General features: G+C 40.0%; 1 protein-coding gene across 1 annotated transcript in view; it reads left to right on the forward strand.

Annotated features, from left to right (window-relative positions):
- Positions 1–492: 492 nt before the first annotated feature.
- eys (eyes shut homolog) overlaps positions 493–27509 on the forward strand; it is a 286827-nt gene continuing 259810 nt past the window's right edge. The window contains exons 1-3 of the mRNA XM_034681752.1: positions 493–574; positions 2349–2460; positions 26381–27258. Of these exons, the coding sequence (XP_034537643.1) occupies positions 26514–27258 (745 nt within the window). The 5' untranslated portion in view covers positions 493–574; positions 2349–2460; positions 26381–26513. The remainder of the gene's footprint in view (positions 575–2348; positions 2461–26380; positions 27259–27509) is intronic.

The following is a 27509-nucleotide window of genomic DNA, read 5'->3' on the forward strand; positions in this document are numbered from 1 at the left end:
TGCCAAAACAAAACAAGAGTGTTAGAACAAGATGAAGTTAAAACTTTTTTTTTAGATGTTTTATTTGATGAGAATTGAAGATAGTAATGGATAATGAGCTAATATGAGGAAAGTGGTTCATCATTTGTATGTCTTTAACTGTAAAGCTAAGAGCTAATGGTAAATCTAGGTCACTGTTTTCAAAGTGGAGGTCCTGACCCCCAGACTGCTGACAAAAAAAGGCACCAAATGAAATGAATAACAGGAAATTGATTGTTAATAACAAGGCATGGCTAAATTTGTGAACCCCTGATCTAGGTAACTATCAGGGAGTGAGGCCATGGCCTGTTTTCTCTTCCACATCCCCAGTAAATACTTGCACTGCCATTTTTCATCTTGGGATTAAAACTCTGATGAAAATATTTGAATGAAATTTTTATTTCTTACTTTATGCATCAAGCCAGATGGGTTTTGAAATATGCTGTGTCAAGGAAACCAGGATACTGTATCATCCCTGTGTGCGTCATGCTTGCATGCAAATGATTGGCTGGGTGAAGCCTTGCAGAGACTCTGAGGATGCAGCCAGAAAGCACAGGTAGTAACTTTTTTTACTCCTTGATTTCCCTGCATGGACTTTCATGAGCGTGCAGAGCTAGTTGCTGATATTCTTGGTGCTTCTGTGATGATTTATGTTTTGCCTGCTTTGAGGATTTCATATTGCACTCTCAGGACACTACAGAGTCTGATACATGTAATATGATACCTCTGACTCTGTAGCTATCCTTAAAGAAGCATGAAATCCACCAGCCAGCTCGCTGAATAAAGTTTCTACACATTTTTTTTAAAAAGTGGTTTAAAATATTACACATCTTAGTCTATTTATGGTAACAGCAGCCACTATATCAACCCTACTGTGGAGTTTAAGATAACCCAAGCTTCTTTGTTGAATCAGCTACAGCCTTCCAGCTGCTCTGCAGTTACATTTCTGTCCTCAAACACAAACAGCTCAAAAGAAACCTTGTATTTAATTTACAGTTGCTGGGAATTAGATAACATTGTTCTGCATCTGTGAAACATCTGTATTCAGTGTAAAGAACTGTATTCAATCTAAGCACTGAGTGGATTGAATGAACCCTGCCATGTTGTGTCAATCTCTGTTGTAATGCAGCAAGATGGCAGCAGCAGCAGCAGAATTTTGATAATGTTGTCATGGAAACGGGCGGTTGAAAATAAGTAGAAAGTATGAGCTCTTCCTGCTGGAAATGTACTGTGCTGGCATGTAAACTGCACAATGTGGAATGCACAAATGTAAGAAAGTAAAGCCGTTTTTAAAAATGCATGAAATGCAGGAACATGATGCTGTTCTGTGGATAGATTTCAGGACAGGATGAACCTGTGGAAACTTGAACATATAGACTGTGCAGACTCTGAAACCTTCCATGCCATGAACACTCACTGAGAACATATATGACACCTGGTTTGTATCCCCATCTCTATAAATATGATTTCTATCACACGCTTTAATGACATTGAACCTGTAAGCGTTGCCTTTAGTTGTCACTTTCTAGAACATGTACAGCTGATGGAAACATGTTCCTGTGTTTTACAAGTTCATCATCAAGTGTTGATTATATTTTATATTATATTTGCATACACAGATAAATTAAAAACAGGTTTTATGACCGTTGAAAAAACATAAAACATTAAAACAGTTGCAAGTACTTTCTTTAAGTGCCTCAGACACTAGCTCTTTAAAAACACTGTATGATACCAGAGAGGGCAGTCATAGCTGTCATTTGAAAGTTATCCAACACAATGAAAGCAGTCATTTCCCATTCAGTTCTTAACATTGAGGTTTTTAAAGTAGTTAAAGTTTTGAGATCTGGTTGTGTGATGTGAAATGTTTGGAGACAAGAGACTAGTCAGCAGTAGCGGCAGTAGCTCAGTAGCTCAGTCCATAGAGACTTGGCTTGGGAACCTGAGGTTTGCTGGTTCGAGTCCCAGCATGGACGAAGTAAGACAAGTGGACTCGTGGCTGGAGAGTTGCTGGTTCACTTGCCTGGGCACTGCCGAGGTGCCCTTGAGCAAGGCACCGAACCCCCAACTGCTTGGGTGCGCCGGTTGATGGCAGAATCCTCACTCTGACATCTCTCTCTAAGTGCATGTCCACTGCATGTTTGTGCATAAAATTGTATGTATACCAAAAACTGTGTGTGTAGCATGACCAAAAATAACACGAGTGGAAAAATTGAGTTTCCCCCATGGGGATTAATAAAGTTTGTTTCTTCTTCTTCTTCTTCTTCTTCTTCTTCTTCTTCTTCTTCTTCTTCTTCTTCTTCTTCTTCTTCTTCTTCTTCTTCTTCTTCTAGTCAAGTATGGAGGGAGTTGACCTATGAGTGCTCTTTAAATAAACAGAGTCCTGTGCTGCTTTCTTCAATGACCCAATTAGGACCAGCCGACGGTGCGATATATGCCACAATGGTGAGTCAATAACTGTGAGCTTTGATAAATAAGGGATGAGTTTTTCAGTCACTTAAACGGTAAATTAAATTCGGACTAACCAAGTAGTCTACCCTGAAACAATGAAAATTGAGCACAACTTACACAACATGTCTAAACACAGGATCACAGAGTCTGTGTGTAAACGATATTGATTTTTTTTGCTGACAGTGGCTTACATTAGCAGATCTAGCACCACCAGCCAACTGACATGGCATTGCACTGCACTCTCCTGCCTGTGCACTGTTATGTTATTTCTCCTTGATTAAGTTCTACATAAACAATTTCAACGTAAGCTGTCAGAGCCTCCTGAGTCTTCTGTGTCCAGTGTCCAGTTTGTTGCTAAATTCCATCACAAATTGTAGGTTAGAGTCCACATGCTTGTCCTGGTTGCATATTGCTCCGCTCGGTTCCATGCTGGTTTAACTTGACACACTTGACGACTTACAACTTGATCTCCATTTTCTAGATCAAAGCTAGCGAGGGTGACAACGTTTAATCATTAAGTCAACTAAAAGTGCACATCCCTAGTTCTAAGATTAGAATTGCAATTATTTTCCTTTCACAGGTCCATTAAAAATGCCATGTGATCCCACAGACCGGAGCTTTAGTTTAGCTGCTATTAAAAAAAAATCTACATTATAGATGCAGCAATACTTAAGCAGCCTTCCCAATTCAGTCCTGAACCTCTGTATATTTAATACAGCGATATATATAAAGACTTTTCACTGCATGAGTAAAAGATTTAGGATTCAGATTGTTGCTTAATAGAAGCTTTTTCATTTGAACACCAGTCACACAAACTATTTCAGACTTGTGGAATCTCGCTTAATTTCCTTATTATACTCATGTATTTTTCTTGTTATATTCATATATTCTCTCTTAATAGTTATATTCATATGTTTTCTTTTTGTATGACTTATCAAGTAACAAGCTAATAGTAGGGTATAAGACCAGCGATCTGTGCAGGTCCTAGAAAACATGTTTGACCGAGGTCAGATCTATTCGCCTCAGTATCACAAGGTCAGTCAGCCAGGATGTGGTAGTTCATCTTTGCTGATTTGCTTTGCAAGCACAGAAAATGTTAGCTTGTGCTTTTAATTACGGTTGTATGTAAGCTTAGGGGATTTCTGGCTACCAATGCCACACGTTTTACGCTAAATGAATAACCATATGTGTGCACATTTATAGTCTTCTATGCATGGTGGCTTATAGGTCACAAGACTGATGTATGTCTCTATTGTTTCCGTGTGCTATTGCTCTAATCGACACCCTTTACCCTTAATTGAAAAACACGCTTCCCTCCTCCCCAGTGCACAAAGAGATGTATAAATAACTGAATGTTTCTCTAATCGGACAGAGAACTTCGGATGCTCCATGAGTACGCTGTAACTTCTCTCTCACGCTGCGTGAATTAACTTTGTGTGTAAACTTTTATACTGAGTTTGAAGCCTCATTTCTGGTCACTGCTCCGCTGGACGATCGCCTCACGCCGGGCCACGCCACCACAGACTGTTCCCAATAATTATGAGCATTAAAGAAACCTCTGATATGTTTGTCTCACTGCTTTATAAAAAGTATTTTCTTTCTTTTTTTTATGTTTTAGAGAAGCTGAAAATCGCACTACAAAGTGACACAGCAGGTACTCGATGGCACTGTTAAAACTGAATATCATTGCTCGAGGCAAGGTGACAGGGATAATAATCTGCTATCCTTTATGTTTAATATTTAAATCCCAGAGGTAAAGAAAGAAAGATGGCGACGTCCTTGTTTCAAGTGCCCTCTATACTCTATCAAATCAGCCCAGAATAATCGATCAAACCACTAAGCACATACTGCCATCGAGGTTTGTTTTTAATACTAATATGACTCAATGTTTTATATAATTTCCAGGATAATGATGGTTAAATATTTGTCAGTGGTTTGTGTTGTTTAACAATCCTGGGTAACACTAAAGGCTGTTTATGTGATGTTGCTGCGCAGCTTCTAGATTTTCTTAACACAGATTTATTCCCCTCCGTTTACAACAATTACTCATTTTCTACACGTTGTCTCCCTCCAAACCTGATGGGAATACATTATTTGTGGGTCAATTCGGGGAACAGCAGGATAATATATTGCATTTGTATTAAATGAGCACACGCTGCCTACAGTACACCAGCGTTTACCCCAGAGCTCTGCTGCTGTGTGCCGCTAAAAGAGAGGGAAAGGTCACATAACTCAGCCAGGGGCGGAATGAGCGCTGCCACGTGCAAATGTTGATTAATCCTTACAACACCTAGGAACATTTATGAAATGTAACATTTGAGTTTTATCACCTTAAAAGTTTAAGTTTCAGGCCATTACAACATGGCATTTAGCCTCTGAATCAGTAATTAATTTCTACATGTTTTCTGTAACATTTTAGTGATGTGGGTATATATTTAATAAATTCACTTTTTTTGGCTGATATTTTTAATTTGAGACATTCAGGGATGGGAAAGCGCACAGTTTTTGCTGTTCAGTATGAGTCAGTATCTGACAGTACCTCAAAGCTAACTCGTCTCCTTCTTCTAAAACTGAAAAATGCTATTCCCACACTCTCAGCATTAGCATAACAAACAAGCTATGATGTAGGTATAAATGTGTGGATTTTTCTGTATTTGTTTTTAGTACTCCAGTGATGCTACTCAGACAGCACACTGCAGCATCCCTCACTCTGTTTAGTGAACACACAGCGTTCACCTGAGTTCATAATTCAGCCAGCAAGATCTTGTGCAACAATCTAATTATATCTATATTCAAGAGGGATCCCTGTATTTCTCAGTGGGCACCGTGCAGCTGACTGTGTGTGCATAGCTGCAGGCTTGATTAACAAGTTGTTGAGTCAGCACATACTGTAGTAAAAGTGCTTCAAGCACACAGACTTTGTAACCTACAGCGAGGTGCTTAAAAGGACCAGAAATTACTGCTGATCAATCGTTGTGGGGTCTTGTTTGATTAAACAGTGAAACTGCACTTAAGTCTTCTAGAGAGAATTGTTACCAACACTTTAAGGCAGTTTGAATTCAATTTATTCCAATCCTGATTAAAACTTTCAACCTCTGTGATGACATAAAAATCCTTTGCTTTACCTCATACACCAATCCGAGATGTATGAGCCCAACTAGATGATGCACCAGTGAAGGGATGGGGGTTACACACTTGATAACCCTGTTGATGTGTTGGCTCCTGCTGCCCATCCAGTAATCCAGTCAGGCCTCAGGGACCACTAGGGGCCATGTGGTTGTGTAGGCGGTATTAGCATTGGAGCTGGGCCTGAGTTTGCTAAAAGCATATGCTTGAAGATGTCCAGTGCTTGACACCAGACATCTTGTCTTTGCTATGCACACAAATTAATATAATTTATTGTCACAAAAGCTGGCTGAGCAGGTGTGCCATTGTAAAAATGTGTGTCCTACATATAGATTATTCAATTTCAGTACCTTTTCAAAATTTCTGATATCACAAGACCTCAAATACTATAAATCTTAGCAGAGTATGAGAGTGTTTGATTACCCTTTTAATCTCTTGTTTTAGGATATGTGGATTTTAGGGAAGAGTTAATGCATGGTGTTTTTAAGCCCTGGGCTCTCTAAGGCTTGTTTTTTGTTCCTTTGTATATATTTTTTTACTGGATTTAGAAGTAGAAATCAGATTGAAAACAAACTCCTCACATATGAACTCAAAGTGCACTAGAAAATTGCAGCCAGGACTTGGTACAGCGCAGGAAGATATGAAATGATGAGAATAGTTTGCGGGGTCATATAGATAAATGTTTTCTTTTCTCTGCTGTACATTCTCATAAAAAGCACTGAAGGTCAATATTTCTATATCTAATGAAGATACCTTAAGCTGCAGGAAATATGGCCGACGTTACGAGCAAAAGGGCAGCTCGTTAATCTCGTCACAACGGGGAAGCATACCAAATTTGAGAACTTAAATGTCTTTCAGCAGGAGAAGCATAAAGCAGACAGAACATGTCAAATATTAAGGTCAGACAGGTGCTTCATTCTGATGTATTTTGATAAGAACAGTCGTCTTAAAATTGATCCAGAAATTACTTGAAACTGACTACAGGCAGAGCTGTTCTCTGCAGAGCTTGTGTTGGAAAACTGTGTTGTAAAGGGCAGAATGAGTACATAGAGCACAGAGGAAACTAGACCTATAAAAAAATAAAAACAATTCTACTGTGAACAAACAATCATAAAAAGTAAGGTGTAACAGAAGCCTGTGACCTTTATGAATACCTCTGTCAGCTGGCTCCGTGTTTCTCTGCTGGTGGGGATAAAAAGTGGGTCAGATAATGATGTCAGTGCTTTGGACAAGTGCCGATGAGAATCAGTGCTGCATGTTTATTCAGGTAAAGTGAAGCTGGATGTGTTTCTGAGCCTGGATTACTTCTATTAGGAAAATAATTGAGTTTTTTCTTCTTCAAAATGAACACAAAGTCCTCATAACTGTCACTGTCCTATCATTAAAGTGCAACAATTACCAACACATTGTTGACATTTTGAATAAATTCAATGTTGATCATGTTCAGGCATTAGGGGGCGTGACCAGACCTCAACTTTGGTGATCCAGTGAGGCAATCACTTAACTAATAACATTATTACACATGTCATTTTAATGTGCCTGTTTTTTTTTCCCTCATAAAGTTACACAACCGAATGGGAACAAATAAGACATATAAGTACAAAATCATAATTTAAAATGTGTTGCATTGAAATGCTGAGAAAGCGACAACCCTGTTTTCTCAAAACCTTAATGGCCTCTGGTAAAGAAAATAGCTGATCATATATAAGGATTTGGGGCTGCACGGTGGTGCAGTGGGTAGCACTGTTGCCTCACAGCTAGATGGTTCCTGGTTTGAATCCCTGGCCGAGCAGGTGTCTTTCTCTGTGAAGTTTGTATGTTCTCACCATGCATGCGTGGGTTCTCTCTGGGTACTCTGGCTTCTCCCACAGTCCAAAAACATGCTTACCAGGTTAATTGATCACTCTAAATTGCCCGTAGGTGTGAGTGTGTGTGTGAATGGTTGTCTGTCTCTCTGTGTTAGCCCTGTTATAGGTTGGCGACCTGTCCAGGATGTACCCTGCCTTCCGCCCGAAGCCAGCTGGCATAGGCTCCAGCCCCCTGTGATCCCTAACGGGATAAGCGGTCCAGATGATTTTTTGGGTGGCACCAGGGCTGGCCAATTAAGTTTCAGGGTCGGCCCTCCGGATGGCCTCTCTGGACACACCCATGTTGGTCACCAAAGTAACTTGGTCATGATAAGAAAATCAATCACTGTTGGGGTCTATATTCTCAATAGTAATGTAACTAATGTGACTATTGTACCAAAAGTGACTAAAGCTGTTCATAAAAGTAAAAGCTTTGTTGTGTTAAAATGGCTTGATTTGGGTTTGAATAAGTACATACAGTATATGTAACAAATCCATAATCCATAACTGAAGGTTTTTATGGTACATAAAGAGCAAATGTGCATTTGTGTGTAATGTAACATGCCTAACCTGAAAATATCAACTTCAGGGGAAAAAACCCAATCCATCACCAATAACTGACTGAAAACAGAGGGTAAAATGTGTTACTTATTCTGGTTGGAGAGGTGCTCCAGTCCACACTGATGTACTGCTGTCAGTTCTTTGGACAAACTGTATAACTATTAAAATCAGCACTTCAGCGTAATGCTTTTGAAATGGAATAGGATCAACTTTGAACAAAATCGAGTGTATTTCTGAGCCCAGATTGTGTTCAAACAAAATTAGATTTTCTTGCATCGAAAGAATAATCAGGTTCTCCTCATTGCCCTTCGACCCTTTCATTGACTACAACTCGTTCACTGTCCTAGAATATTTTTTACAGCATAAAACAACATGTAAAAGGATATAATGATCTGCCACAGTCATGCAATATGTCAGTGAATCCTTGGTGCCAATGCAAATTACAACAAAAGATGTCTTCCTGAATAACTTAACCAACTTTCGTACAAGGACACTGGTGCATTTCTGGGACCGTCTCCATTTCCTCAATCCCTGGCCAGCTTGAGGAAGCCTGTCTCGGAGTGTCCAACTCTCTTCTCTCCCTGGGCATCTACCACCACATTGCCCTGGAGCAACGCACTTAACCCCTTACTTATACTGGTGCTCAGCAACCAGCGGTACAAGACTGATGGCAGTGCATCTCCCTGGTGTGGATGTAGCTGTACCGTGAATGAAGATGTAGGTCATTGTAAGAAATATCATACACAAGCTGTCACAATACTCCCCAAGCAAATAAACATTAAACATGGTATAAACACAATGCTGATATCACCGTCTTGCTGCATGTGAGAGTTTGCAGTTAGAAGAAAAATGCAGTTTGGATGCTTTTGGGGGAAATGTTTATTATTAGCATTATTTCTGAGAGTGAATTAATCCTGAGTGACGTTCAAAACAAAGCAGCCAAGTAACTGATGGTACACAATCAAGTTATATCTTCAGAAACAAAGCTTTCAAACACCTACTGTCTTCATACTTTTGGAGATGGAACAATCAGTAACACATGGTGAACAGTATACTTGGCTGTGTTTCAGAAAAATGTGCTCATGCTGTTATATAATGTAGAAAAATGTACTCATGCACTATTTGATGTTTGTAACATTAATTAAAAAATCAGCTCCTCAAATAAGCCAATGTTGGCTATTTCACACAGGAATCAAACACTGGTCCTCTATTTTTAGTGCTTGGAAATCTCTTTAACTCTAAACTCTCTAACTACTGATAATGTGTTGTTATTTTGAATGCTTCAATTTTTAACTCTTTACCCTTTTATAGTTTACCCTTTTATACCAACAGACAACATCAATCGTGTTTTTCTGGGGTTGAAGATGGTTTTTAATACTACTTTTATTTATAACAGTAAGTAACACATCTAAATTGTGCACCTGCATTCTCTTCCTTGTATTCTTTCAGTCGTGACCAGGCATACACCTTCTAAAATCACAGAAATTCCACCGTTAATTTAGTGCTAGATTTGAATTCCCGAGGCAGTATCCAGCTGAAAATATCAACAATAGTCTGAATTGTATATTCACTGTGTTCAGAAAAGAGTTGCAGAAAAAAGGAAGGAATATTTGAAGCTAAATACTGAAAATTCAAATCTGATTTAACTCAATTAATCGAGCCAGGTACACCCAAACTAATTCCTTCTTTATTTTCTTCATGTAAGAAACAATGATCGCAAAACAGCACCGAATAACTTTTTAATAATTGATATTTTATAGGCTCTTGTTCGCCTAATACTTTATACTCTTTTGCACTGTCTACTTTGCTGCTGTGACACTTAAATGTCCCCGTATGTGGGACGATTAAAGGACTATCTTATCCTATCTTAAGAAAAATAAGTATGCATGGCAACATTGGAATTGAAGAGAGATTCAGGGGGTGCCTCTTTGCTTGCTTGAGCCCTCATTATGTTTCTATACACCCCTGATCAACACATTTCCCTTTAAAGGCAAGCTATTTCATTCATTAAGTGATGCTTTAAAAGCTGCCATGCTTCTAAATGTCTGCATCAGTGAGAATGCTCATTTTATTACCAGCTCAGGTAATTGATATGGCTCATGCATAGCAAATGAATTACAGTAATGTGCATTTATCTTGGAATTGCACAAAATAGCTATCAATCCATAAACAAGTTAAAAGTTTTCAGTCTTAATAGGTGTTAAATAGGATTCCTAAAGTAGATTTACTCGAAGGCAGTCCAGTCCAGTTTTGTTTCTAATTGTTTTTAGCCCACAGGTAACCACATAAAATCATTTCCATTCACTCACAGAGCCTTCACTTGTTTGCACAAAAACGCCCCGGCTCACCTAATGAATATTTAGTTAGGCCTAATTAAATAATCAATCAGGCAGGCTGTATCCCCGCCCTGGCCTGCCCCGCAGGGCCATCTCGTCGCGCGCAGACACGCCTTCAGCTGTCTGCGTCTGATCACATTTCCTCAGCAACACGTTTCCTCTTGAGTGCGCTTAGACGGCTCAGCTGTCATTCCCCCCCCCAGAGAGAGAGAGACACACACACACATCTCAGCTGTGATAAGAAACTCGCCCAAATGAGCTAACAAGTCGCCATCCCAGGGCCGACCACCTTTTCAACTCAATGGTGAGCTATTACGCATCCTACCCGTGCACACACACACACCATGTAACCTTACAGTGTAATTGTCAGTCAGCAGACACGCGCCGGTGCAACTCTGCATACAGCAGCAGATGGTCCATGTGTGCTCCCCACGAGCCAGATTACACGTCCATAGTAAATCCTGCTCCGGCCTTCCTTCTGTAGAACGGGGGCAGAGAGAGACGCGTCCGTTGAGTTTAATGCTAAGCTGTTGTTTAATGCAGACCCCCTGGCTGCAGGCCTGCTTCAGCTGCAAATGTATGAGGAGCAGAGTGCTGGACAGTCTCTGTCAATTTCATCCCCACTTTAACAGAGCAGAGTGGACTCCTTCCCAGTAATTCATTAAAGCTCTTCTGGACAGTGATATCCAGACTTACCTGTTCAGGCTATTTTAGAGACAAAAGTACCTGGATGATTATATTTAGGTGGAGGATGTAGTGTGGAAGGTGAGGATGAGAGTGCTTGCATGAATAAGGCTGCTTCTATACTGCCATATGCCATCAGAGTCAAACGCTGTATATTTATGTTATATAATGGCCTATATGACGCTAATAGGGCTCAGCAGTGAGACATGGCCTGCTTGTTCTAAGTGAAACATTTGCAGTCTTTTTTTTTTTTACAGCAGCAAATGCATCATGTGATTTGAACAGTTTGAATATAAAATCAGTGAGAACAAGACAATACAGAGTAAACATTAAAGACATTTCGCTGAAATTAAATTTGTAGTTATTATCTTTATTTAAACTCGAAAATCATTGAGAGCAAGCCCTCATTTACAATGACGACGAGTATATAAAAGAAACATTAAAATGCATGACAAGCAAATAAAAGATGTAACCCTAAAAGAATGATGATCAATTAAAAACAGACAACAATTAAAAAGTAATGTTACAACCATTGAAATAATGTTACACAAAGTCAGTTAAAACAGGTACAATCAGAGGTTAAACATTGTAAAACTAATGATGTAAAATGACTAAAAGAAACAAGTGTATTCATTTTTTTAAATTGCATTGAAGTGAGTTCCATGCAGATGGTGCAAAAATGCAAAAGGCAGATCTACCCAGTTCAGAATGAACTCTGGGAACCTGGAGAGTGAGCCAGTTGATCTGGTGTGTTTTGCTCCAGAGGACCAAACTAGCATTGAAGATAAGTATGATGGTAACATCCCAACAAGCACTTTATAAATAAACAGGTAAAAAAGCTGTAAAGATGAGAAATGTTGTTGTATTTATTTTGAAAAAAGGCTCACAGATTACCTGAATCATTGTGTTAAAAATGAAATAAACCTGGAACACTCAAAATAGTTTTTCTCACATCAGTGGGGGACAAACTCAAATGTGATAGCAGGTTTTTCAAACATTATTATTAATGAAAAAACAGAGCTGGTATGTTACTTCCTTACTAGAGCCTACCTAAGGCTTTATTTCACACACTGTAGCTACTTTATGTCATACTGCCATGTTAAAATTGTGATTTAAACCAACATAATTGTTAATGTGTTAAATGTTGATCTGGATTGAAGGTGCTGTGTAGTAATTAGCAGCATTTAGTAGAACAGACTTGATAGAAATGGAATATATTGTTCATACATGTTTAAATCAGTGTAGAATCACCTGATGACATCATTATTTTGATTGTTGTTAACTTAGAATGAGCCTTTTATAAATGGGGTCCCACGAAGGCCGCCATCCAGCACTAAATGAACAAACTGGTTACATGTGCGTTATTGTGTTTAGTGAGTGGTGTAGGAAATGCACAGAGAGTGGTTGTTGTATTCAAAGGAATTTGTAAAGATAGATGTTTTTGATGGTAAAAACTTAACAGAGGATCATACTCATCATGCATCACAGGGGCTTCTTGTCCTTGAAGGCCACTGTCACTTCACTGACATGAGGGGTGAGCAGAGGAGCGTTTCAATCCAGAAAGCGCTAAATATTCCCATTTCTACACACAGCAGCTTTAGGTAACATTAGACGTTGGTTTTCTTCCTCCATTTGTGTTGAGCCTCAGACTTAAAGAGGGGCTTATTATTTGCCAAATAAGAGCACTTGAGCTTTGCAGGCAAAGGAGTAGGGGTTTGTTAGAAGCATGTTTGCCTGATTGAAGTGAGCTGAACTGTTTCGTCTCCAGCAGGCACACCTGCTAACACCACACTGCAGCTGGCTCAGAGTCAGTGCATGATGAACTTAAACAAAATCATTGAAAAAAACTTTTAATTCACACGTTGACCTACTCAACGTAGGGGGGGGGGGATCATAAAGCTATTTTTTGGTCCGGATAATAATTATGTCACCATGCCGCCTCACAGACCTGCAGTATTTCCTCTCTGTGTGGCTGCAAAGAGTGTAGACCACAATTCCCTCAGGCACTGCACAAGTGTTACAAAGAAAGAAAGAGGCATAACCTCACCTTATTGAGGTTCTCCTCCAGAGCACCAAATAAGCAGAATGCACCAGTCTGTACTTCAGGGGAGCTGGTGACTGATGAAGGTTTTGCCTGAAACAAAAATTAGCAATTCATAGAGGTGAAGTCATGCTGCCTAAGCTGTGCTGCTGCTGGCTCTGGCCTAATTTAACCCACAGTTATACCTGTTTGAGTAATTTTGGTCATGAAAACACCCCACAGCTGCAGTCCTTCAGAGAGAACATAGAAACAGCCAAACACAGTGTATGTGTAAGTGAAAGAAGGCATGCTTGGTAGAGTAGATGACAATGCTTTGTAATGATTCAAGCATGTGTTTTTATTGCATAAAGTAACTGAATTACTGAGTCACTGCTTTATAAAATTAACCTTATCATAGTAGCCCATTGTAGTGTCTCACTGGTGTTTTACTAATTCTCTGAAAACATCAGTGTCAGTTGATAGAGGAAGCATGCCTTCAATAATGTACCTTACAATCAATGTGTTAAGTTCTTCCTGGCTTACATATTGTTGAGCTGGCGGTGATTGCCTTGGCTGTTTGAATGGGGTGGCTTCTCTTCGGTCTGCTTAGCTAACATGAGCTGCACCTGGGTCACCAGTGTTTGCAACGCCGGGCCCTCTAGCAACTAGCTGAAAAGAAGTGTGTTGTTTGCTTAGCACAAAGACTACAACTCAACACAAACTATATTCTTGTTCATTACCTCGAGGAGGGAAAAATAATACTGCTACTTCCACGACAGAAAGCGGACACCGTAAAGATCATCACATTGTTTGTGTTTACATGATATGATATTCTTCCTCCCAGGTTATTAGTTCAAGACTCAAGGTTCAAGGTAAACTTTATTGTCCGCGAGGCAATTTATTTTCCAGCCAGCAGTGAATAAAAAGAATGAAAAGCACTCGGTGTCATACACACAGTGAGCACTGACACACACAAACAACTACTCCTGCTTATGCTGATGTAATCTTGCCTGCCGAGTTGGATGAGTACTCTCATGTAATTGTCAGCTATGTGATGTAAAGTAATGAATTACAAGTCCTTTTACATTTCTGTAACTGCAACGGCATTCATTAATTTTTAAAGGAAGTAGATCCTCTACTAATTAACAAAAAATTGTTGTGGCGTTATAGTGATGCATTAGTAATTCTATTCTTGCAACATTGCCCACAGGAGATACTGTTAGGTTTGGCCCCTTTGTTGAGAACAAGCAGCAACCTCCGGTCTAGAAATATGAGTCCAATGTGGAAGTGCTAAAAACTGCAGTTCATTGAGGATCCACTTGAGGCTGGGTCCAGTAGCACCGGAAGTCACATACACATGAATGGGAAAAGGACAATCTTTACAGCAGAAATAAACATGTTTACAGCCTGGTACAAAAGACGAGTGTAGTCTGGATTGCTCATTTCTCAATTGGCTCACACAGTGAGGGGGGTGAATTTTTTTCTAATGCTGCAATTTCGAAGATATTGAGAGTACGAGTCTCCCAATGAGAGGCACAGCTGCCCGTGGGAACTAGCTGTTGGCTAGGAGGCTCAAACTCTGCCTCTTTACGTCACACTGGCCCGACAGAAGCAATATGGCTGCCGCCGCCAATTGGCCTCAAAACAGCTCTTCAGAAACAGATGGGTGACGTCACGGATACTACGTTCATATTTTATACAGTCTATGGTTGAGAAATGTGAGCAAGCATGGATGCATTTCATTTCGGATTATTTGCTGACGTGACTCATACATGTCCCTCCACCTTCAATTTAAATTGGAAGCTTTAAAAACAGGTCACCTCAACCTTTACGCATGTTGATGTGTGTCACATATTTGAGGTGAAGATGTTAAAGAGGCAAAGGAGAATACTTCAAAGAGTAGAACCTGCTGTTGCCAGTGGAGGGCTGGGATTGTTGTCTAGCATTTAAAATTTGGAACTGTTTGAGCACTGTTGTTTACATTGTTTAACATTGTAAAAAGTCCTGTATTTGTTTTAACTCCAAAATGCCCCTCTAAATGGAAAACCCTAAATTGTATAATTATTTTTAATAGGTAAGGTTGTTTTTGTTTAGTTTGCTCAGGTTTGACCCATGATACGATTTATTTCATTGAATAATTAAAAATGAATAGAATAAATCCAAGCCCTGTGATAGGTTGGCGACCTGTCCAGGGTGTACCCTGCCTTCCGCCCGAAGCCACCTGGGGTAGGCTCCAGCCCCCCGTGACCCCTAACGGGATAAGCGGTCAAGATAATGGATGGATGGATGGATAGAATAAATCCAATATAGAAGACTTCCTGTTGAGCTTTTGAGCATGATTCTGAGAGGCTTTTATTTGACACCAAAATTAGGTCATGCAGGTGAAATATCCTGCATGGGTGATATTTTTGAATACTTCTTAAGAGATGCTATTTTTCTCTACCTATGTGAATGACCCATTTCAAATTTTAAATTTCCACTTCTGATATGTTTGCAGATTTAATGAGTATTCTCACTTGTGCAGCTGCTCAGATATATAAAACTAGTTCCTTCTATTACATTCCAGTCCTCATTGCCCTGAAGGTGCTCTGGCCTATAAGGACATATTCTTCTTTTTGCTCTTACCAACACTTTACTCTCAGTTGGCTTAGAAAAGAGTCCTAATATTTGAGAAAAAATAGTTTCCCATCTCTTCAATTACTACATATAGAGTGAGGAAATTGATGTGGGGGTTGGTTTCCAGGGTTTGGGGGCTCGGATGCTCATCAGTTTTATAAATGATTAGCTATGAGATACCCAGGGAGAAGCAGTGATCAGTCCAGCCGCATCTTTGGCCAGCAGCCTGCTGCTGTTTGGTTTTGCAGTCCTCATGTGGCTGTGCAGTGACATCAATGGCTCAGTGCTGTTTCAGTGGCCTCCTGCTGATGACAGAACATCAAAAAGTGAACAGAGTTCCATGGTTCTTTTTAGTCTGTCTGCAGGATTTCAGAGTTATTATGGCTCACATGTTGAGGTTGTGATAATGCTTCTGGTCTCTCATCATAAGTCCGGGGAGTGAAGTGCTTTTGATTTGTTTACGTGTGCAGGAACATGTCTGTATTCCATCACACTTAATGATGACGTAGCTGACCTCTTTCTGTTCTCTGAAATGAGACGTCATCGACCCAATGCATCACCACAGTGTTGTAAGAATAGACTGTTATACACTGAGTGGACAGAGAAATGAGTACTGTGCCAGTTGATTTAAAGCCTGTTCGTTTTCATTGCAGTTAGGCTTTTATTTTGGGTGAACCAGCTTTCTGGAATAATTGTTGTATTCTTTTAGAAAAAGGATGGTTTATTGAAAAAAATGTTCCACAACATGACAAATGATCTTCCTGCTCTGCTGAAGGATTGGTAAGATTAAAAAAAGAGACATTTTCTTTCGTCTTTTGACTTCAAAGTTCCTTTAAAGGACTCATTTTATTGATGTTTCTACAGAATGACAAAAAAGAACAACTTTTCTCTGTTTAAGGTACCTACTGTTTGAATATATACTATTAAATATATGTCTTATTTTTTTATTTCTCTATAGTTAACATGCATTTCAAACATAACCTTCAAAAAACCATCCCCAGTACCCTTGCAGGCAAGCAGAAGAGTCAGTACAGCACAGCACAATAGCGAACAACAACAACACTCATTCACTGCAGCTGTCAGCGTCTACCAAGATCAAAATCAAGGAAATCATAATGAGGTATTACCATATTCAAGGAGGCTGTTCCTCTAAACCATGTTTTCTCCACTTACACCTGTGTGTACTTATTCTTGCATAAGTACCATCATTCTGTAACTGGCAGTTGTTTCACTTTCACTAGCCAACATCTTCATCACTCTCTCTTCCGAGCATTGACAACTTCATCAGCCAAACTTTTCTACTTGTATAGAGAAAGAAGTTGTTGTGTGTTTTTTGGGGGAAGTTAGTGTTTGTGGGTTTTTTTTTTCCAGTGTGTCCTAGTTTGTGATAAACTGTATTGTTCAATGTGCTTTATGTGGATCCATGTTGATGGAATGAACCAGAGTTGATCATTTTGGTTACTTAGTAAATGTGCACATACTTTTCATGATCAATTGATCACCAAGCAAGGTGGTGCTCTGTTGGCCTATAGCCGTTTAAGCATGCACCCCATATTCAGTAGAGATAGACTGATATGTTTTTTTCAGGGCCGATACTGATTATTAGTAGTCAAGGAGGCCGATAACAGATATTTGGAGACAATATTCATTTGTAGTAAAAGGGGGAAATATTGGCGTCAAAATTTTGAATAATACAAACTCCAACACTTAACTTTGTTTAAATGCCTTTAAGCATATGTTTATTCATCAGCTTTTCAGATTTGCAGCATGTTAAAGTTTTTTTTAGCTAGACAATCTAGACAATAGACATCTTTGTTTTAAAATTCTAACAGAGTGCAGGGAGCTCCCAGGCTTAGCAGCGTGTCTTATAAATGTAAAAGAAAACTTAAATAAATAAATAGCTCCCTAGAGTTTTCTACAGTAAATAAAGTTTTTCCAAAATTTCAATATAACTGAAATGTTAATCTTTCGCTTATCTTTGTTTTTACATGGGTATTTCAGTGTTTTTTGAAGTGGGGTCGTATGAGTTTTAAACAAGTGTGCCGGATGCTCCCCTGGTGGTGAAGCTTTCAGCAGTGTGACTGCCCCCTGGTGGCTGGCTGCAGTATAGGTCAAAAAATCAGTCAAACTTTAAAAAACAAATACGAATGTTTCTCACATCCATATGCTGTGGTGATATGTAGTTAGTGTTTGACTGTTTTGTGTCCAAGGCCTTTTATTCCTGAAAAGTTTATTTTTCGTTAGTTATTAGAGTTTAAAAAACAGGGTTTTACTTCCGGGTTTCCTTTGATTCACAGCCGCTGTAGAGGGAAACTTCAAAGGACACACAGCGTCTTGTGACGCTACCCTGTAGGGCGGAGCTTATTACAGTGGCTTGACAGGCTCTGGCTGCACAATGGCTGTGTCCAGGAGTGGGATTATTTGGCTTCAGAACCGTACAACGGGAAGAGGCGGAGCAACGCTGTCCATTTTTATTTACAGTCTATGGTTTTAAATCACTAGTAATTGTAGGGGCCACAACGGATGCTGCTCAGCTCATCCCCTGTAATGAGAAACTGCAGGAGAAATGGAACGCAAGCTAGGCTCTGCAAACAGTGTCATTTCTGCCATGTGATTTAGTGAACCCCTCACTGACCTTCTGCAGCCATATGATCCCTCCCGCAACCTCCGCTCCACCAACGGCAACCTCCTCACCCCTCTCACCAAACCCAAGCACCGAACCTGGGGGGACAGGGCCTTCTCTGTCGCTGCCCCCACCCTCTGGAACTCTCTCCCCCAACACCTCAGATTCTCTCCCTCACTCACCAAATTCAAATCCGGACTCAAAACACACCTATTTACAAAGACTTTTAAACTATAATTGATTGATTTTTTTCTTGTTTTGTTTTATTTTGCTGCCTTGCTTTTCTTTTCTTTTTTTTTTTGCACTGTTTTTCTTTGCTTTTCTATTGTATATTTTTATTTTCCTGTAAAGCGCTTGGAGAATCTTTTAAAGCGCTTCTATAAATAAAATGTATTATTATTATTATTATTATTATAAATTTTGAGCCAATATAACCCAGTCTTAAATTGATCTCTTGTCGACCATCGTATTTAAAAAAAAGCCGATGCCGATATGCGTCAAAATGCCGAAAATCGGCACAGATAATTGGTCTATCCCCAATATTCAGAGGCTATCGTCCTCGTAGTAGTGTTTACAGGTTCAGCGGTTCGAGGACCGGCCTCGACCATTTGCTGCATGTCTTCCCCCTCTCTCTACTCCCTGCATTTCTTGTCTCTCTTCTTTTTTTTTAAGTCCTATTTTTGGGCTTTTTGCCTTTGTTCGATAGGACAGTTGAAGAGAGACAGGAAATGTGGGGAGCAGAGAGCTAGGGAAGACATGCAGGAAATGGTCGCGGCCGGGAATCAAACCGGCGACCCCTGCGACGAGGACTGTAGCCTCTGTATGTGGGGCGCTTGGACAGCTAGGCCACCAGCGCCCCTTCTTGTCTGTCTTTAGCTGTCCTATCCATTAAAGACAAAGATGCCCAGAAATATAACTTAAACAAAAAACAAGCTAAGTGCTGTAAATAAGCTAGCAGCAGCTCGGATAGCAGCCCATCTCTGGGCAATGAGTTGGAAAAAAAACCCAGACTGTATATTGAAACTCATTTTTCAGTACTTTTCTTGTTTTTCTTTAGTGGACATTTCTGTTTCCTGTATAAAAGAAAACATGAAAAAGAAGGAATACTAGCCCCAAAACAAGCTAGCAGCTGCTCAGCTAGCAGCCACTCTTTATCTGTACATACATGAGTAGCATTCAGCAGCAGAAAAAATCCTCCTGCTGTCTATTAACTGTCAATTTCCCTTTCAAAATATAAACAGTGGCTCTTTTGGTTTGCTGTAAATCACTTTGACTGATACTGCTGGAGGCGGTAACAGGAATTTATATAGTGTGAGTCAATCTTCAGTCGTCAGAGAAGATCTTTTCTGCTTGTATAGCTCATATAGATGCATCATATTCACTCTCTGTCTCCTAACCATCAAAAAACTCCTCACAGAATCTTAAAAAAACCATCAATGATTTATAGATTATCAAAGATTCAGCCATTACTCATCTGTGGATCAGCCAATCGATTAATGAAGCAACTATCTCAGCAGCTGCTGCTGTCTTTTGTTGTATGACAGACAACACGTGACATGAAGACCCAGCAGTTTGATGAGATAATTTGTTGTGTCCTCTCTCTGTGTCTCCCTCAGTCATCAGTCAAGCCAGGATTTACACAGCACCTTGATCCATTGCCCTCTGCGCACCTTCGTGGTTGGCATCCTAAAACCTGGGTTCATGGAGCTTTAATGAAAGCAGGAGGCTCCTGGACACAATTAGTTGACCCCCACATATGTGACCTTGCACCTGACCCCATGGCCCTTATTACCAGAGTCCCCTCTGTGTGTGGCCTGCAGTTTAATCCTGGTTGATCAATACCTCTAAGGCGTCTTAATATCCCAGAAACCTTTCTGTTGGTTTATTTAAGCTGAGGCCAACAGTATAGATTTCTGTAATGGTACGAACACATTTTAGATGTAATTTAGATTAAATGAGTTTGAACCAATTCACAATTAAGAAGGATAAATGTGCTTGAGGGTTCAAATTGAATTAATCACACAGACAGGATGAAGCAGCCTCTACCTCTCTTTGGATTGTAACACAAATAATGAGCAGCGTATTAGAGGTTATTCTTAAATTTCATCTCTAGGATCAAATGTAAATATTGTTGCTTTCTCGCTGCATATTCCTGGAAACTGGTTTTAAAAGAAATGGCAGTATTTCTTCCTGCATTTCATCCCCTTGCCACCATGTTTCCTCTAACATAGATTTATTGCTGGTGCTGCTTATTGACGTTGCCAGTTTGCTGTCACACGCGCGGTGATATAAGAGGGAGTATTTCTCCCAGCTGTCTCTGTTCCAAGTTTGGATCACACATCTGGGTGAAACAAGGTTACAGACGTGTTAAATGAGGTCTTGTTACATTATTAGCTGTTTTGAATGTAGTTAAATAAACACATGTCATTTGTGCTATTCTGGGATCCTCTATGGAGCCATGGCAGCTATTTTAACAATCTGATACCTATCTACAGTATCAGCCATGACCTTCACGTCAATCTTCTACAGTGCTACAGTGTTAACTGTGCTGGGTGTCTTTGCTTGGGGCTGATTATAAACACACTTTAGTCTCAAAGTTTATTTGAGGTTATTTTGCTAATGTTGTCCTTAAAATGTAAGGGGTAATGTCAGGCCGGCTGGTTGTTATAGCTGAAAGAAACCCAGATATGGTGATGCAAGAGGGGTCTTCATAACACTGAAGGTGTTTATCTTTTGAATAAATACAAAATAATAATAATAATAATAATAATTATAATAATAATAATAATAATAGAATAAATAAAATAAATAAAATAAATAAAATAAATAAAATAAATAAAATTAAAACTGTATACAAAGTAAAATGTTTGCAAGGTTACACACGTATTAAAATATTTAAAGGAAAGATCTCAAAATTTGGGACTTTCAAAGATGGTGCTATTGAAAGAAGGTTCTTTGTGTTGTAAATTATATAAGGAATGTTTAAAATTGTACATATATTTCTAAAGGTAATTCATTCATATCACCAAGGTTTTTCTTTGCTCTTTTACAGTTATCACCTAAATATTAAATACACATGAAAGACATTTAATTTCCCAGTTTAAGATGTAAAAGAATAAAGAAACACAGCAGGTCAATAAAACGGCTCTCCCTCTCTTTACATTTGATGCAGTAGCCAGAAGGAGTCAAGCAAAATATCAATACTGCAGTATATCATACCATCCTAACTCATGGGTTTCAATTATTCTACCACTAGTGCAAGATATCCATATTTTAATTTTTAAATAATACGATGCTTAAAACACATTTCCCATAACCTCTGGTGGTATTAATAATATTAACCCTGTACTTAACCTTATATGGATGTTTTATATCCTTCAGTTGGTCAGATATCTTGATGTATCATTACATGATTGTTTTGCAATTTATCATTTACTCCAGAGTTGCTTTATTATGATATCTCTATCATAGGTAGGTCTCTACAGTATAGTATTGTACAAATAGTGGGTTACCATGCAACTCTTACCTCTAGTAACCTTACTTATCTTCATCTTTGACTGTGTGAGAGGTATATAATAGACTTCTAGAAACAGAGCAAACAAGGCTAAACTCCCAAAATCCACTCTAATAACAGATTCAGATGTAACCAGTCAGACGTCAGTGGCCTGAGTCTCACCTGTTTCTCTTTGGAAATAATGTTGCAGGGTTTTTGTACAGCAGGCATTTTTTTACAATTTCCACAGAAAACAGAAGTCTGCTGAAAACAATCCTGACAAAGGTGCTGACAGTGAACCAAATATCAAAGTTTCAGGCTACAGACCAGAAACTTTAAAACTCTGAAAGAGTAGTTCTTTGTACAGAGTCTTCATTCAAATTGAAATTTAAAACGTCAGTAACTGTTTAAAAAAAACAGTGAGAGCAGTTTCAAAATACAGTTTTAATGAAAAATACACACATTAACTTTTGCTTGTCGTTATTCTTTATCCTCTGCTTATTAGAACTGAGCTGCAAAACCTGAATACAGAAAGCAATCAGATTTTGTCCTCCGTGAGTTTTAATTTCCTTGTTTTTTTCTTTTGAAATCAGGTGGCAGCTTTCACATTTGTTCAGTGAAACACAATAGTCAACTCCGTCCCATGTAAATGAGATCGTCTGGTAGCTCGCACAGCCCTCATGACACTTGCAATCTCATTCGCTTTATCACTCCCCCTTCCATTGATATTGGTGGTGTTCCATATTCAGCGTTTTATTACTTATCGCCACACAGTTATTCATATCAGGCCGTGTGCGCTGATCAGGCAGCAGAGTTTGTCTCTTGCAGGGAGGCTTCTCTACTCTGTTGTTTTATCTGGTGCACACGTATGAAAAGGGCCCGAGGGAGAAAGACGATGCCGCCTGCTTTGACTCATCTCACTGTGAGACAGTGAGGCACCGGCAGGGGAGAGAGAATATTTTATCTGACATTGTCACTCTCTGTAGAAACCTCAGGGAAGCCGAGGCTGCTCTGACACACTTGGTCAGCATCACTGCATATGATTATGACAGCTCTGCTAGACTTGCTGAAGCCACGAGTCTGCATGTTACAGTCAGAGTGTTCATGATAGCAGTGTGACCTGGGCATACTGTCCTGGTTTTAATCGAGTCTGAAGCTGACAATGTTACCATCAAAGTAATGGCTAGTACCACATCCGCTGCTTAGCTTTGTTGTTTTTTAACTTCTTTGTGCTTTTATAAGGCTTCACAATGTAAGGAAAACACTGTTGCCAATTTATCTGGCTGTAGCTGACGGCTTGCTTCATCTGACTGCATCAAATGGATTGAAAGCATGGCCTTTATACAGGGTTGAGTTATGATCTGAGCTTTATGGGGGTCTCAAAAAGAACTTTGGTGCAGAGATAGATAAACCAACATACTCTCTCTTTGTCTCTCTCTCTCTCTCTCTCACACACACACACTCACACAGACATAAAAAAAACCCCAACAACCCACATTTATATCATGCTGTGTTTGGCGCATGCACCCCAGGTGCATGCCAGCTACAGCGCTGTCCATTGTTCTGAACTGTTGAGGAATTTTCCGCTGGTTATGAAACATATTGAAGTTAATACTGAGGCCTCTATACGACTTACAAAAGCTAACCAGGCCATCAGGAAGAAGATAGATACATTATATATTTTCTCTTTATAGATATTTTTAATCTCTGTTACAGCTGTCATGAGGTCTGTGTACAAACAGGTGGTTAACAGCGCAGTGCTGAGACAGCCTTTGTTTATTTTTATCATGGCAAGATATAGTAGAGTCTGAACAGCAAATATTCTTGATGAATATTTTGATTGCAAAAAGAAAGCAGGTATGTACAGTACAGTACCTGTATATCTATATAGGAATTTAAAGAGCTTTCAGCTTTGCCGCCCCCATGGCATGGAATGCTCTACAGACTAAACTGAAATTCTCTGAACTTATTATACTTGGAGCCTTCCGTTCTATCCTGAGGAACAGACAGCGTGAGAGCACTGAACAGTGCCTGTGTTTTAAACCTTAAATTATTGTTTGTTGTTTTGTTACAGCCTCCACACCTCTTACTCCTATTGAAAAACACTATGCATCTCTAAATTGTATAATAATAATAATGACACATTTTATTTATAAAAGCGCTTTAAAAGATTCTCTAAGACATTTTACAGGAAAATAAATGATACAATAGGAAAGCAAAGGAAAACAGTGCAAAAAAAGCAAAGAAAAGCAAGGCAGCAAAATAAAACAAAACGAGAAACAATTAAAACGAAACAACAACAAAAAAAATCAATCAATTATAGTTTAAAAGTCTTTGTAAAAAGGTGGGTTTTGAGTCCGGATTTGAATTTGGTGAGTGAGGGAGAGAATCTGAGGTGTTGGGGGAGAGAGTTCCAGAGGGTGGGGGCAGCGACAGAGAAGGCCCTGTCCCCCCAGGTTCGGTGCTTGGGTTTGGTGAGAGGGGTGAGGAGGTTGCCGTTGGTGGAGCGGAGGTTGCGGGAGGGCTTGTATGGCTGCAGAAGGTCAGTGAGGTAGGAGGGAGCTAGATTATGGAGGGCTTTGTAGGTGATGAGGAGGATCTTGTACTGTATTCTTGAGGGGATGGGAAGCCAATGGAGGTTCTGGAGGACTGGGGTGATGTGGTCTCTGGAGCGGGAGTGAGTGAGGAGGCGTGCAGCTGAGTTTTGTATGTTATTTGTTGAGGAGGGTGTTGGGTGAACCGTAGAGGATGCTATTGCAATAATCGAGTCTTGAGGTGATGAAGGCGTGTATGTTTTTACCTGTACTGTCATTTTCGTGTAAATGTTTTTATGTGGTGCTGACTTCTTGGCCAGGTCACCCTTGTGAAAGAGATCCTGATCTCAATGGGTTTTATCTGGTTAAATAAAGGTTTAATAATAATAATAAAAAAGGTCTAAATGTGAGGAAATATGATGCTGAATCTAAAGAAAGAAAAGGTCAGACAAGATGCAGAAAGCTGACCTGATGTTTTTGTGATAAACTTAAAGAGATGTTCTTGATATTTTTTAAATAATATGAAATTCATGGTTCATAAACACACAAAAACACATTCATCCACTCTTGATGAGGTTATACTTTATACTATATTTGTAAGGTTGGTTCTAAAACTGCTCATGTCATTGCAGTCAAACTTGTCATGATGGTACCTTATTTTTCTGGATTGGTGCATTTTGGCCGAGTGTTTTATTTACAGTATCTCACAAAAGTGAGTACACCCCTCACATTTCTTCCAAAGATGAAGCACAAGGAAGCCTGCAAACAATTTGCTTAAGACAAGCAGACTAAGCACATGGATTACTGGAACCATGTCTTGTGGTCTGATGAGACCAAGATAAACTTATTTGGTTCAGAAGATGTTAAGCATGTGTGGTTGCAACCAGGTGAGGAGTACAAAGACAAGTGTGTCTTGCCTACAGTCAAGCATGGTGGTGGGAGTATCATGGTCTGGGGCTGCATGAGTGCTGCCGGCACTGGGGAGCTACAGTTCATTGAGGGAACCATGAATACCAACCTGTACTGTGACATACTGAAGCAGAGCATGCCCCCCCCCCCCCCCCCCCCCCCCCCTCTTCGGGATCTGGGCCGCAGGGCAGTATTCCAACATGATAACGACCACAAACACACCTCAAAGATGGCCACTGCTTTGCCAAAGAAACTGAGGGTGAAGGTGATGGAGTGGCCAAGCATGTCTCCAGACCTAAACCCTATTGAGCATCTGTGGGGCATCCTCAAATGGAAGGTGGTGGAGCGCCAGGTCTCTAACATCCACCAGCTCCGTGATGTTGTCATGGAGGAGTGGAAGAGGATTCAAGTAGCAGCCTGTGAAGCTCTGGTGAACTCCATGCCCATGAGGGTTAAGGCAGTGCTAGAAGATAACGGTGGCCACACAAAATATTGACACTTTGGGCCCCATTTGGACATTTTCACTTAATGGTGTACTCACTTTACTTGCCGGTTGTTTAGACATTAATGGCTGTGTGTTGAGTAATTTTGAGGGGACAGTACATTTACACTGTTATACAAGCTGTACACTGACTACACTAACGTCTTCAGGCTGTGCTGCTATGAACGAGTGAGGTTTAGTGACAAAGAGAGAGGTGGGAGGTTTTTGCATTGTGCAAGTTGAACATTTTCTGCAGCTGTAGCTAACTACGTCTCTGCTCCCTGTTCCTGAAGCTCTGACGTTTTTCTTTTTTGGTAGACTGTCCAACTTTACAAGAGGAACACTGTTCAGACATTTTTGATGTGTTTCAGCTTGAAAAGATCTCAAACTTAAGACACACTGCTTTTATTCAGTGCTGTCTCTTCCTTTGCCCCTCAGTATTTCCTCAGCCCTCCTCCACTTTGCTGTCTGTTACAAGTTCCCTTTGTGTCTTGAGTCAGAAAAAAATGTGTTCTGCAGTAATGATGCAAACACAAATACAAATATTCACATACATGGATTTGATAAAAGGTTATGTTGTTTAGTTATTGAGTCATTTGGATTCCTTGAGGAATCATTCAAGTGTTTATAAACCTGACTTTGTTTGTGTTGAAAATCATTAATCTTGATCTCTCCTCTCCTCAGGTAATTACCATTCAGGGGGGCCAACATCTCATAAAGTACGGCACAAAGTATTTTCCTCATCGATTCTCCAGGTGACACAGGCTGGGCTTCAAAGACTCAAATTGGTCTGTATTAAAAAGTAAAGAAGGGAAACATGGAGGCTACACTGTTCCATCTGATGGCCTTCTTTGTGGCTGTCCATATGATCCAATGCAAAACTGTTTGCAACAGACAAGCCTCACTCAAATGGCACATTCACCAACAGACTGTTCCCATGAATTGGACTCTCATAGGAAACATCTGTGGGAGCGTTTCTGAGTGTTGGGAGTCTCAGGGGAGCGAGGAGTCAACCAAGCGCTCTTTCAACTTCCCACAACTGTGCCCGCTTCAGCTGCAGCATGGAGACAAACTGCTGATGTCTGTTGACGAAACCCTGAAGTCGTATGGCATCCGACTCCTCAATGTTTCAAGAGAGAACTTTGAAAACTGTTCGATAAATACAGACACAAGAGATCGGTTTATTTTCCCCCACAATCTCAATGAAAGTGAGCAAGTGGAGGCCAAGTGGCTCGTCCCGGGTCGTCATTACTTCATCGCTCTGCATGAGGAAGACGTGCAGCTGTGCAAGCTTGGTTTAAGGCTCAATGTGTCGGTTAAAGCGCAGCTCTGCCAGGCTTCCCCTCTGCTGCGACTTTGTTCGGGGAACGGGATTTGTCAGACGTCCCTCTGGGAAGGTGCATATCACTGTCGATGCCACCACCAGTACTCGGGGAGGTTTTGTGAAAAGTCTGATGCGTGTTTGGATAACCCTTGTGAAAACAAAGGAGTCTGTTTGAGCAATGGATCCACAGATCCAAACCACAGAACGTACAAATGTCTGTGTCCTCCACATTTTACAGGTAAGGACAAAACCCTCTCATCCCTTATGCTGATGCCCTTTAACTCATTCGTAATAGAGTTTGGATTTAAGCACCTTAAATTCTCAACACTTTAGAATACAGACTTTTACCTTTGTGTACATTTAAACAACTTGTGATGAAGTGAGTTACATTTACTTGAAAAAAATCCAATACCCCTGCATAAAGCTGTCATCAATCTGTCAGCATTTACTCCCAGAGTTGCTTAAAACCATCTAGTTATGTTTTCTAGC

This window comes from Notolabrus celidotus, chromosome 4 (genome assembly GCF_009762535.1).
Source record: "Notolabrus celidotus isolate fNotCel1 chromosome 4, fNotCel1.pri, whole genome shotgun sequence".
NCBI classification, from domain to species: domain Eukaryota; kingdom Metazoa; phylum Chordata; class Actinopteri; order Labriformes; family Labridae; genus Notolabrus; species Notolabrus celidotus.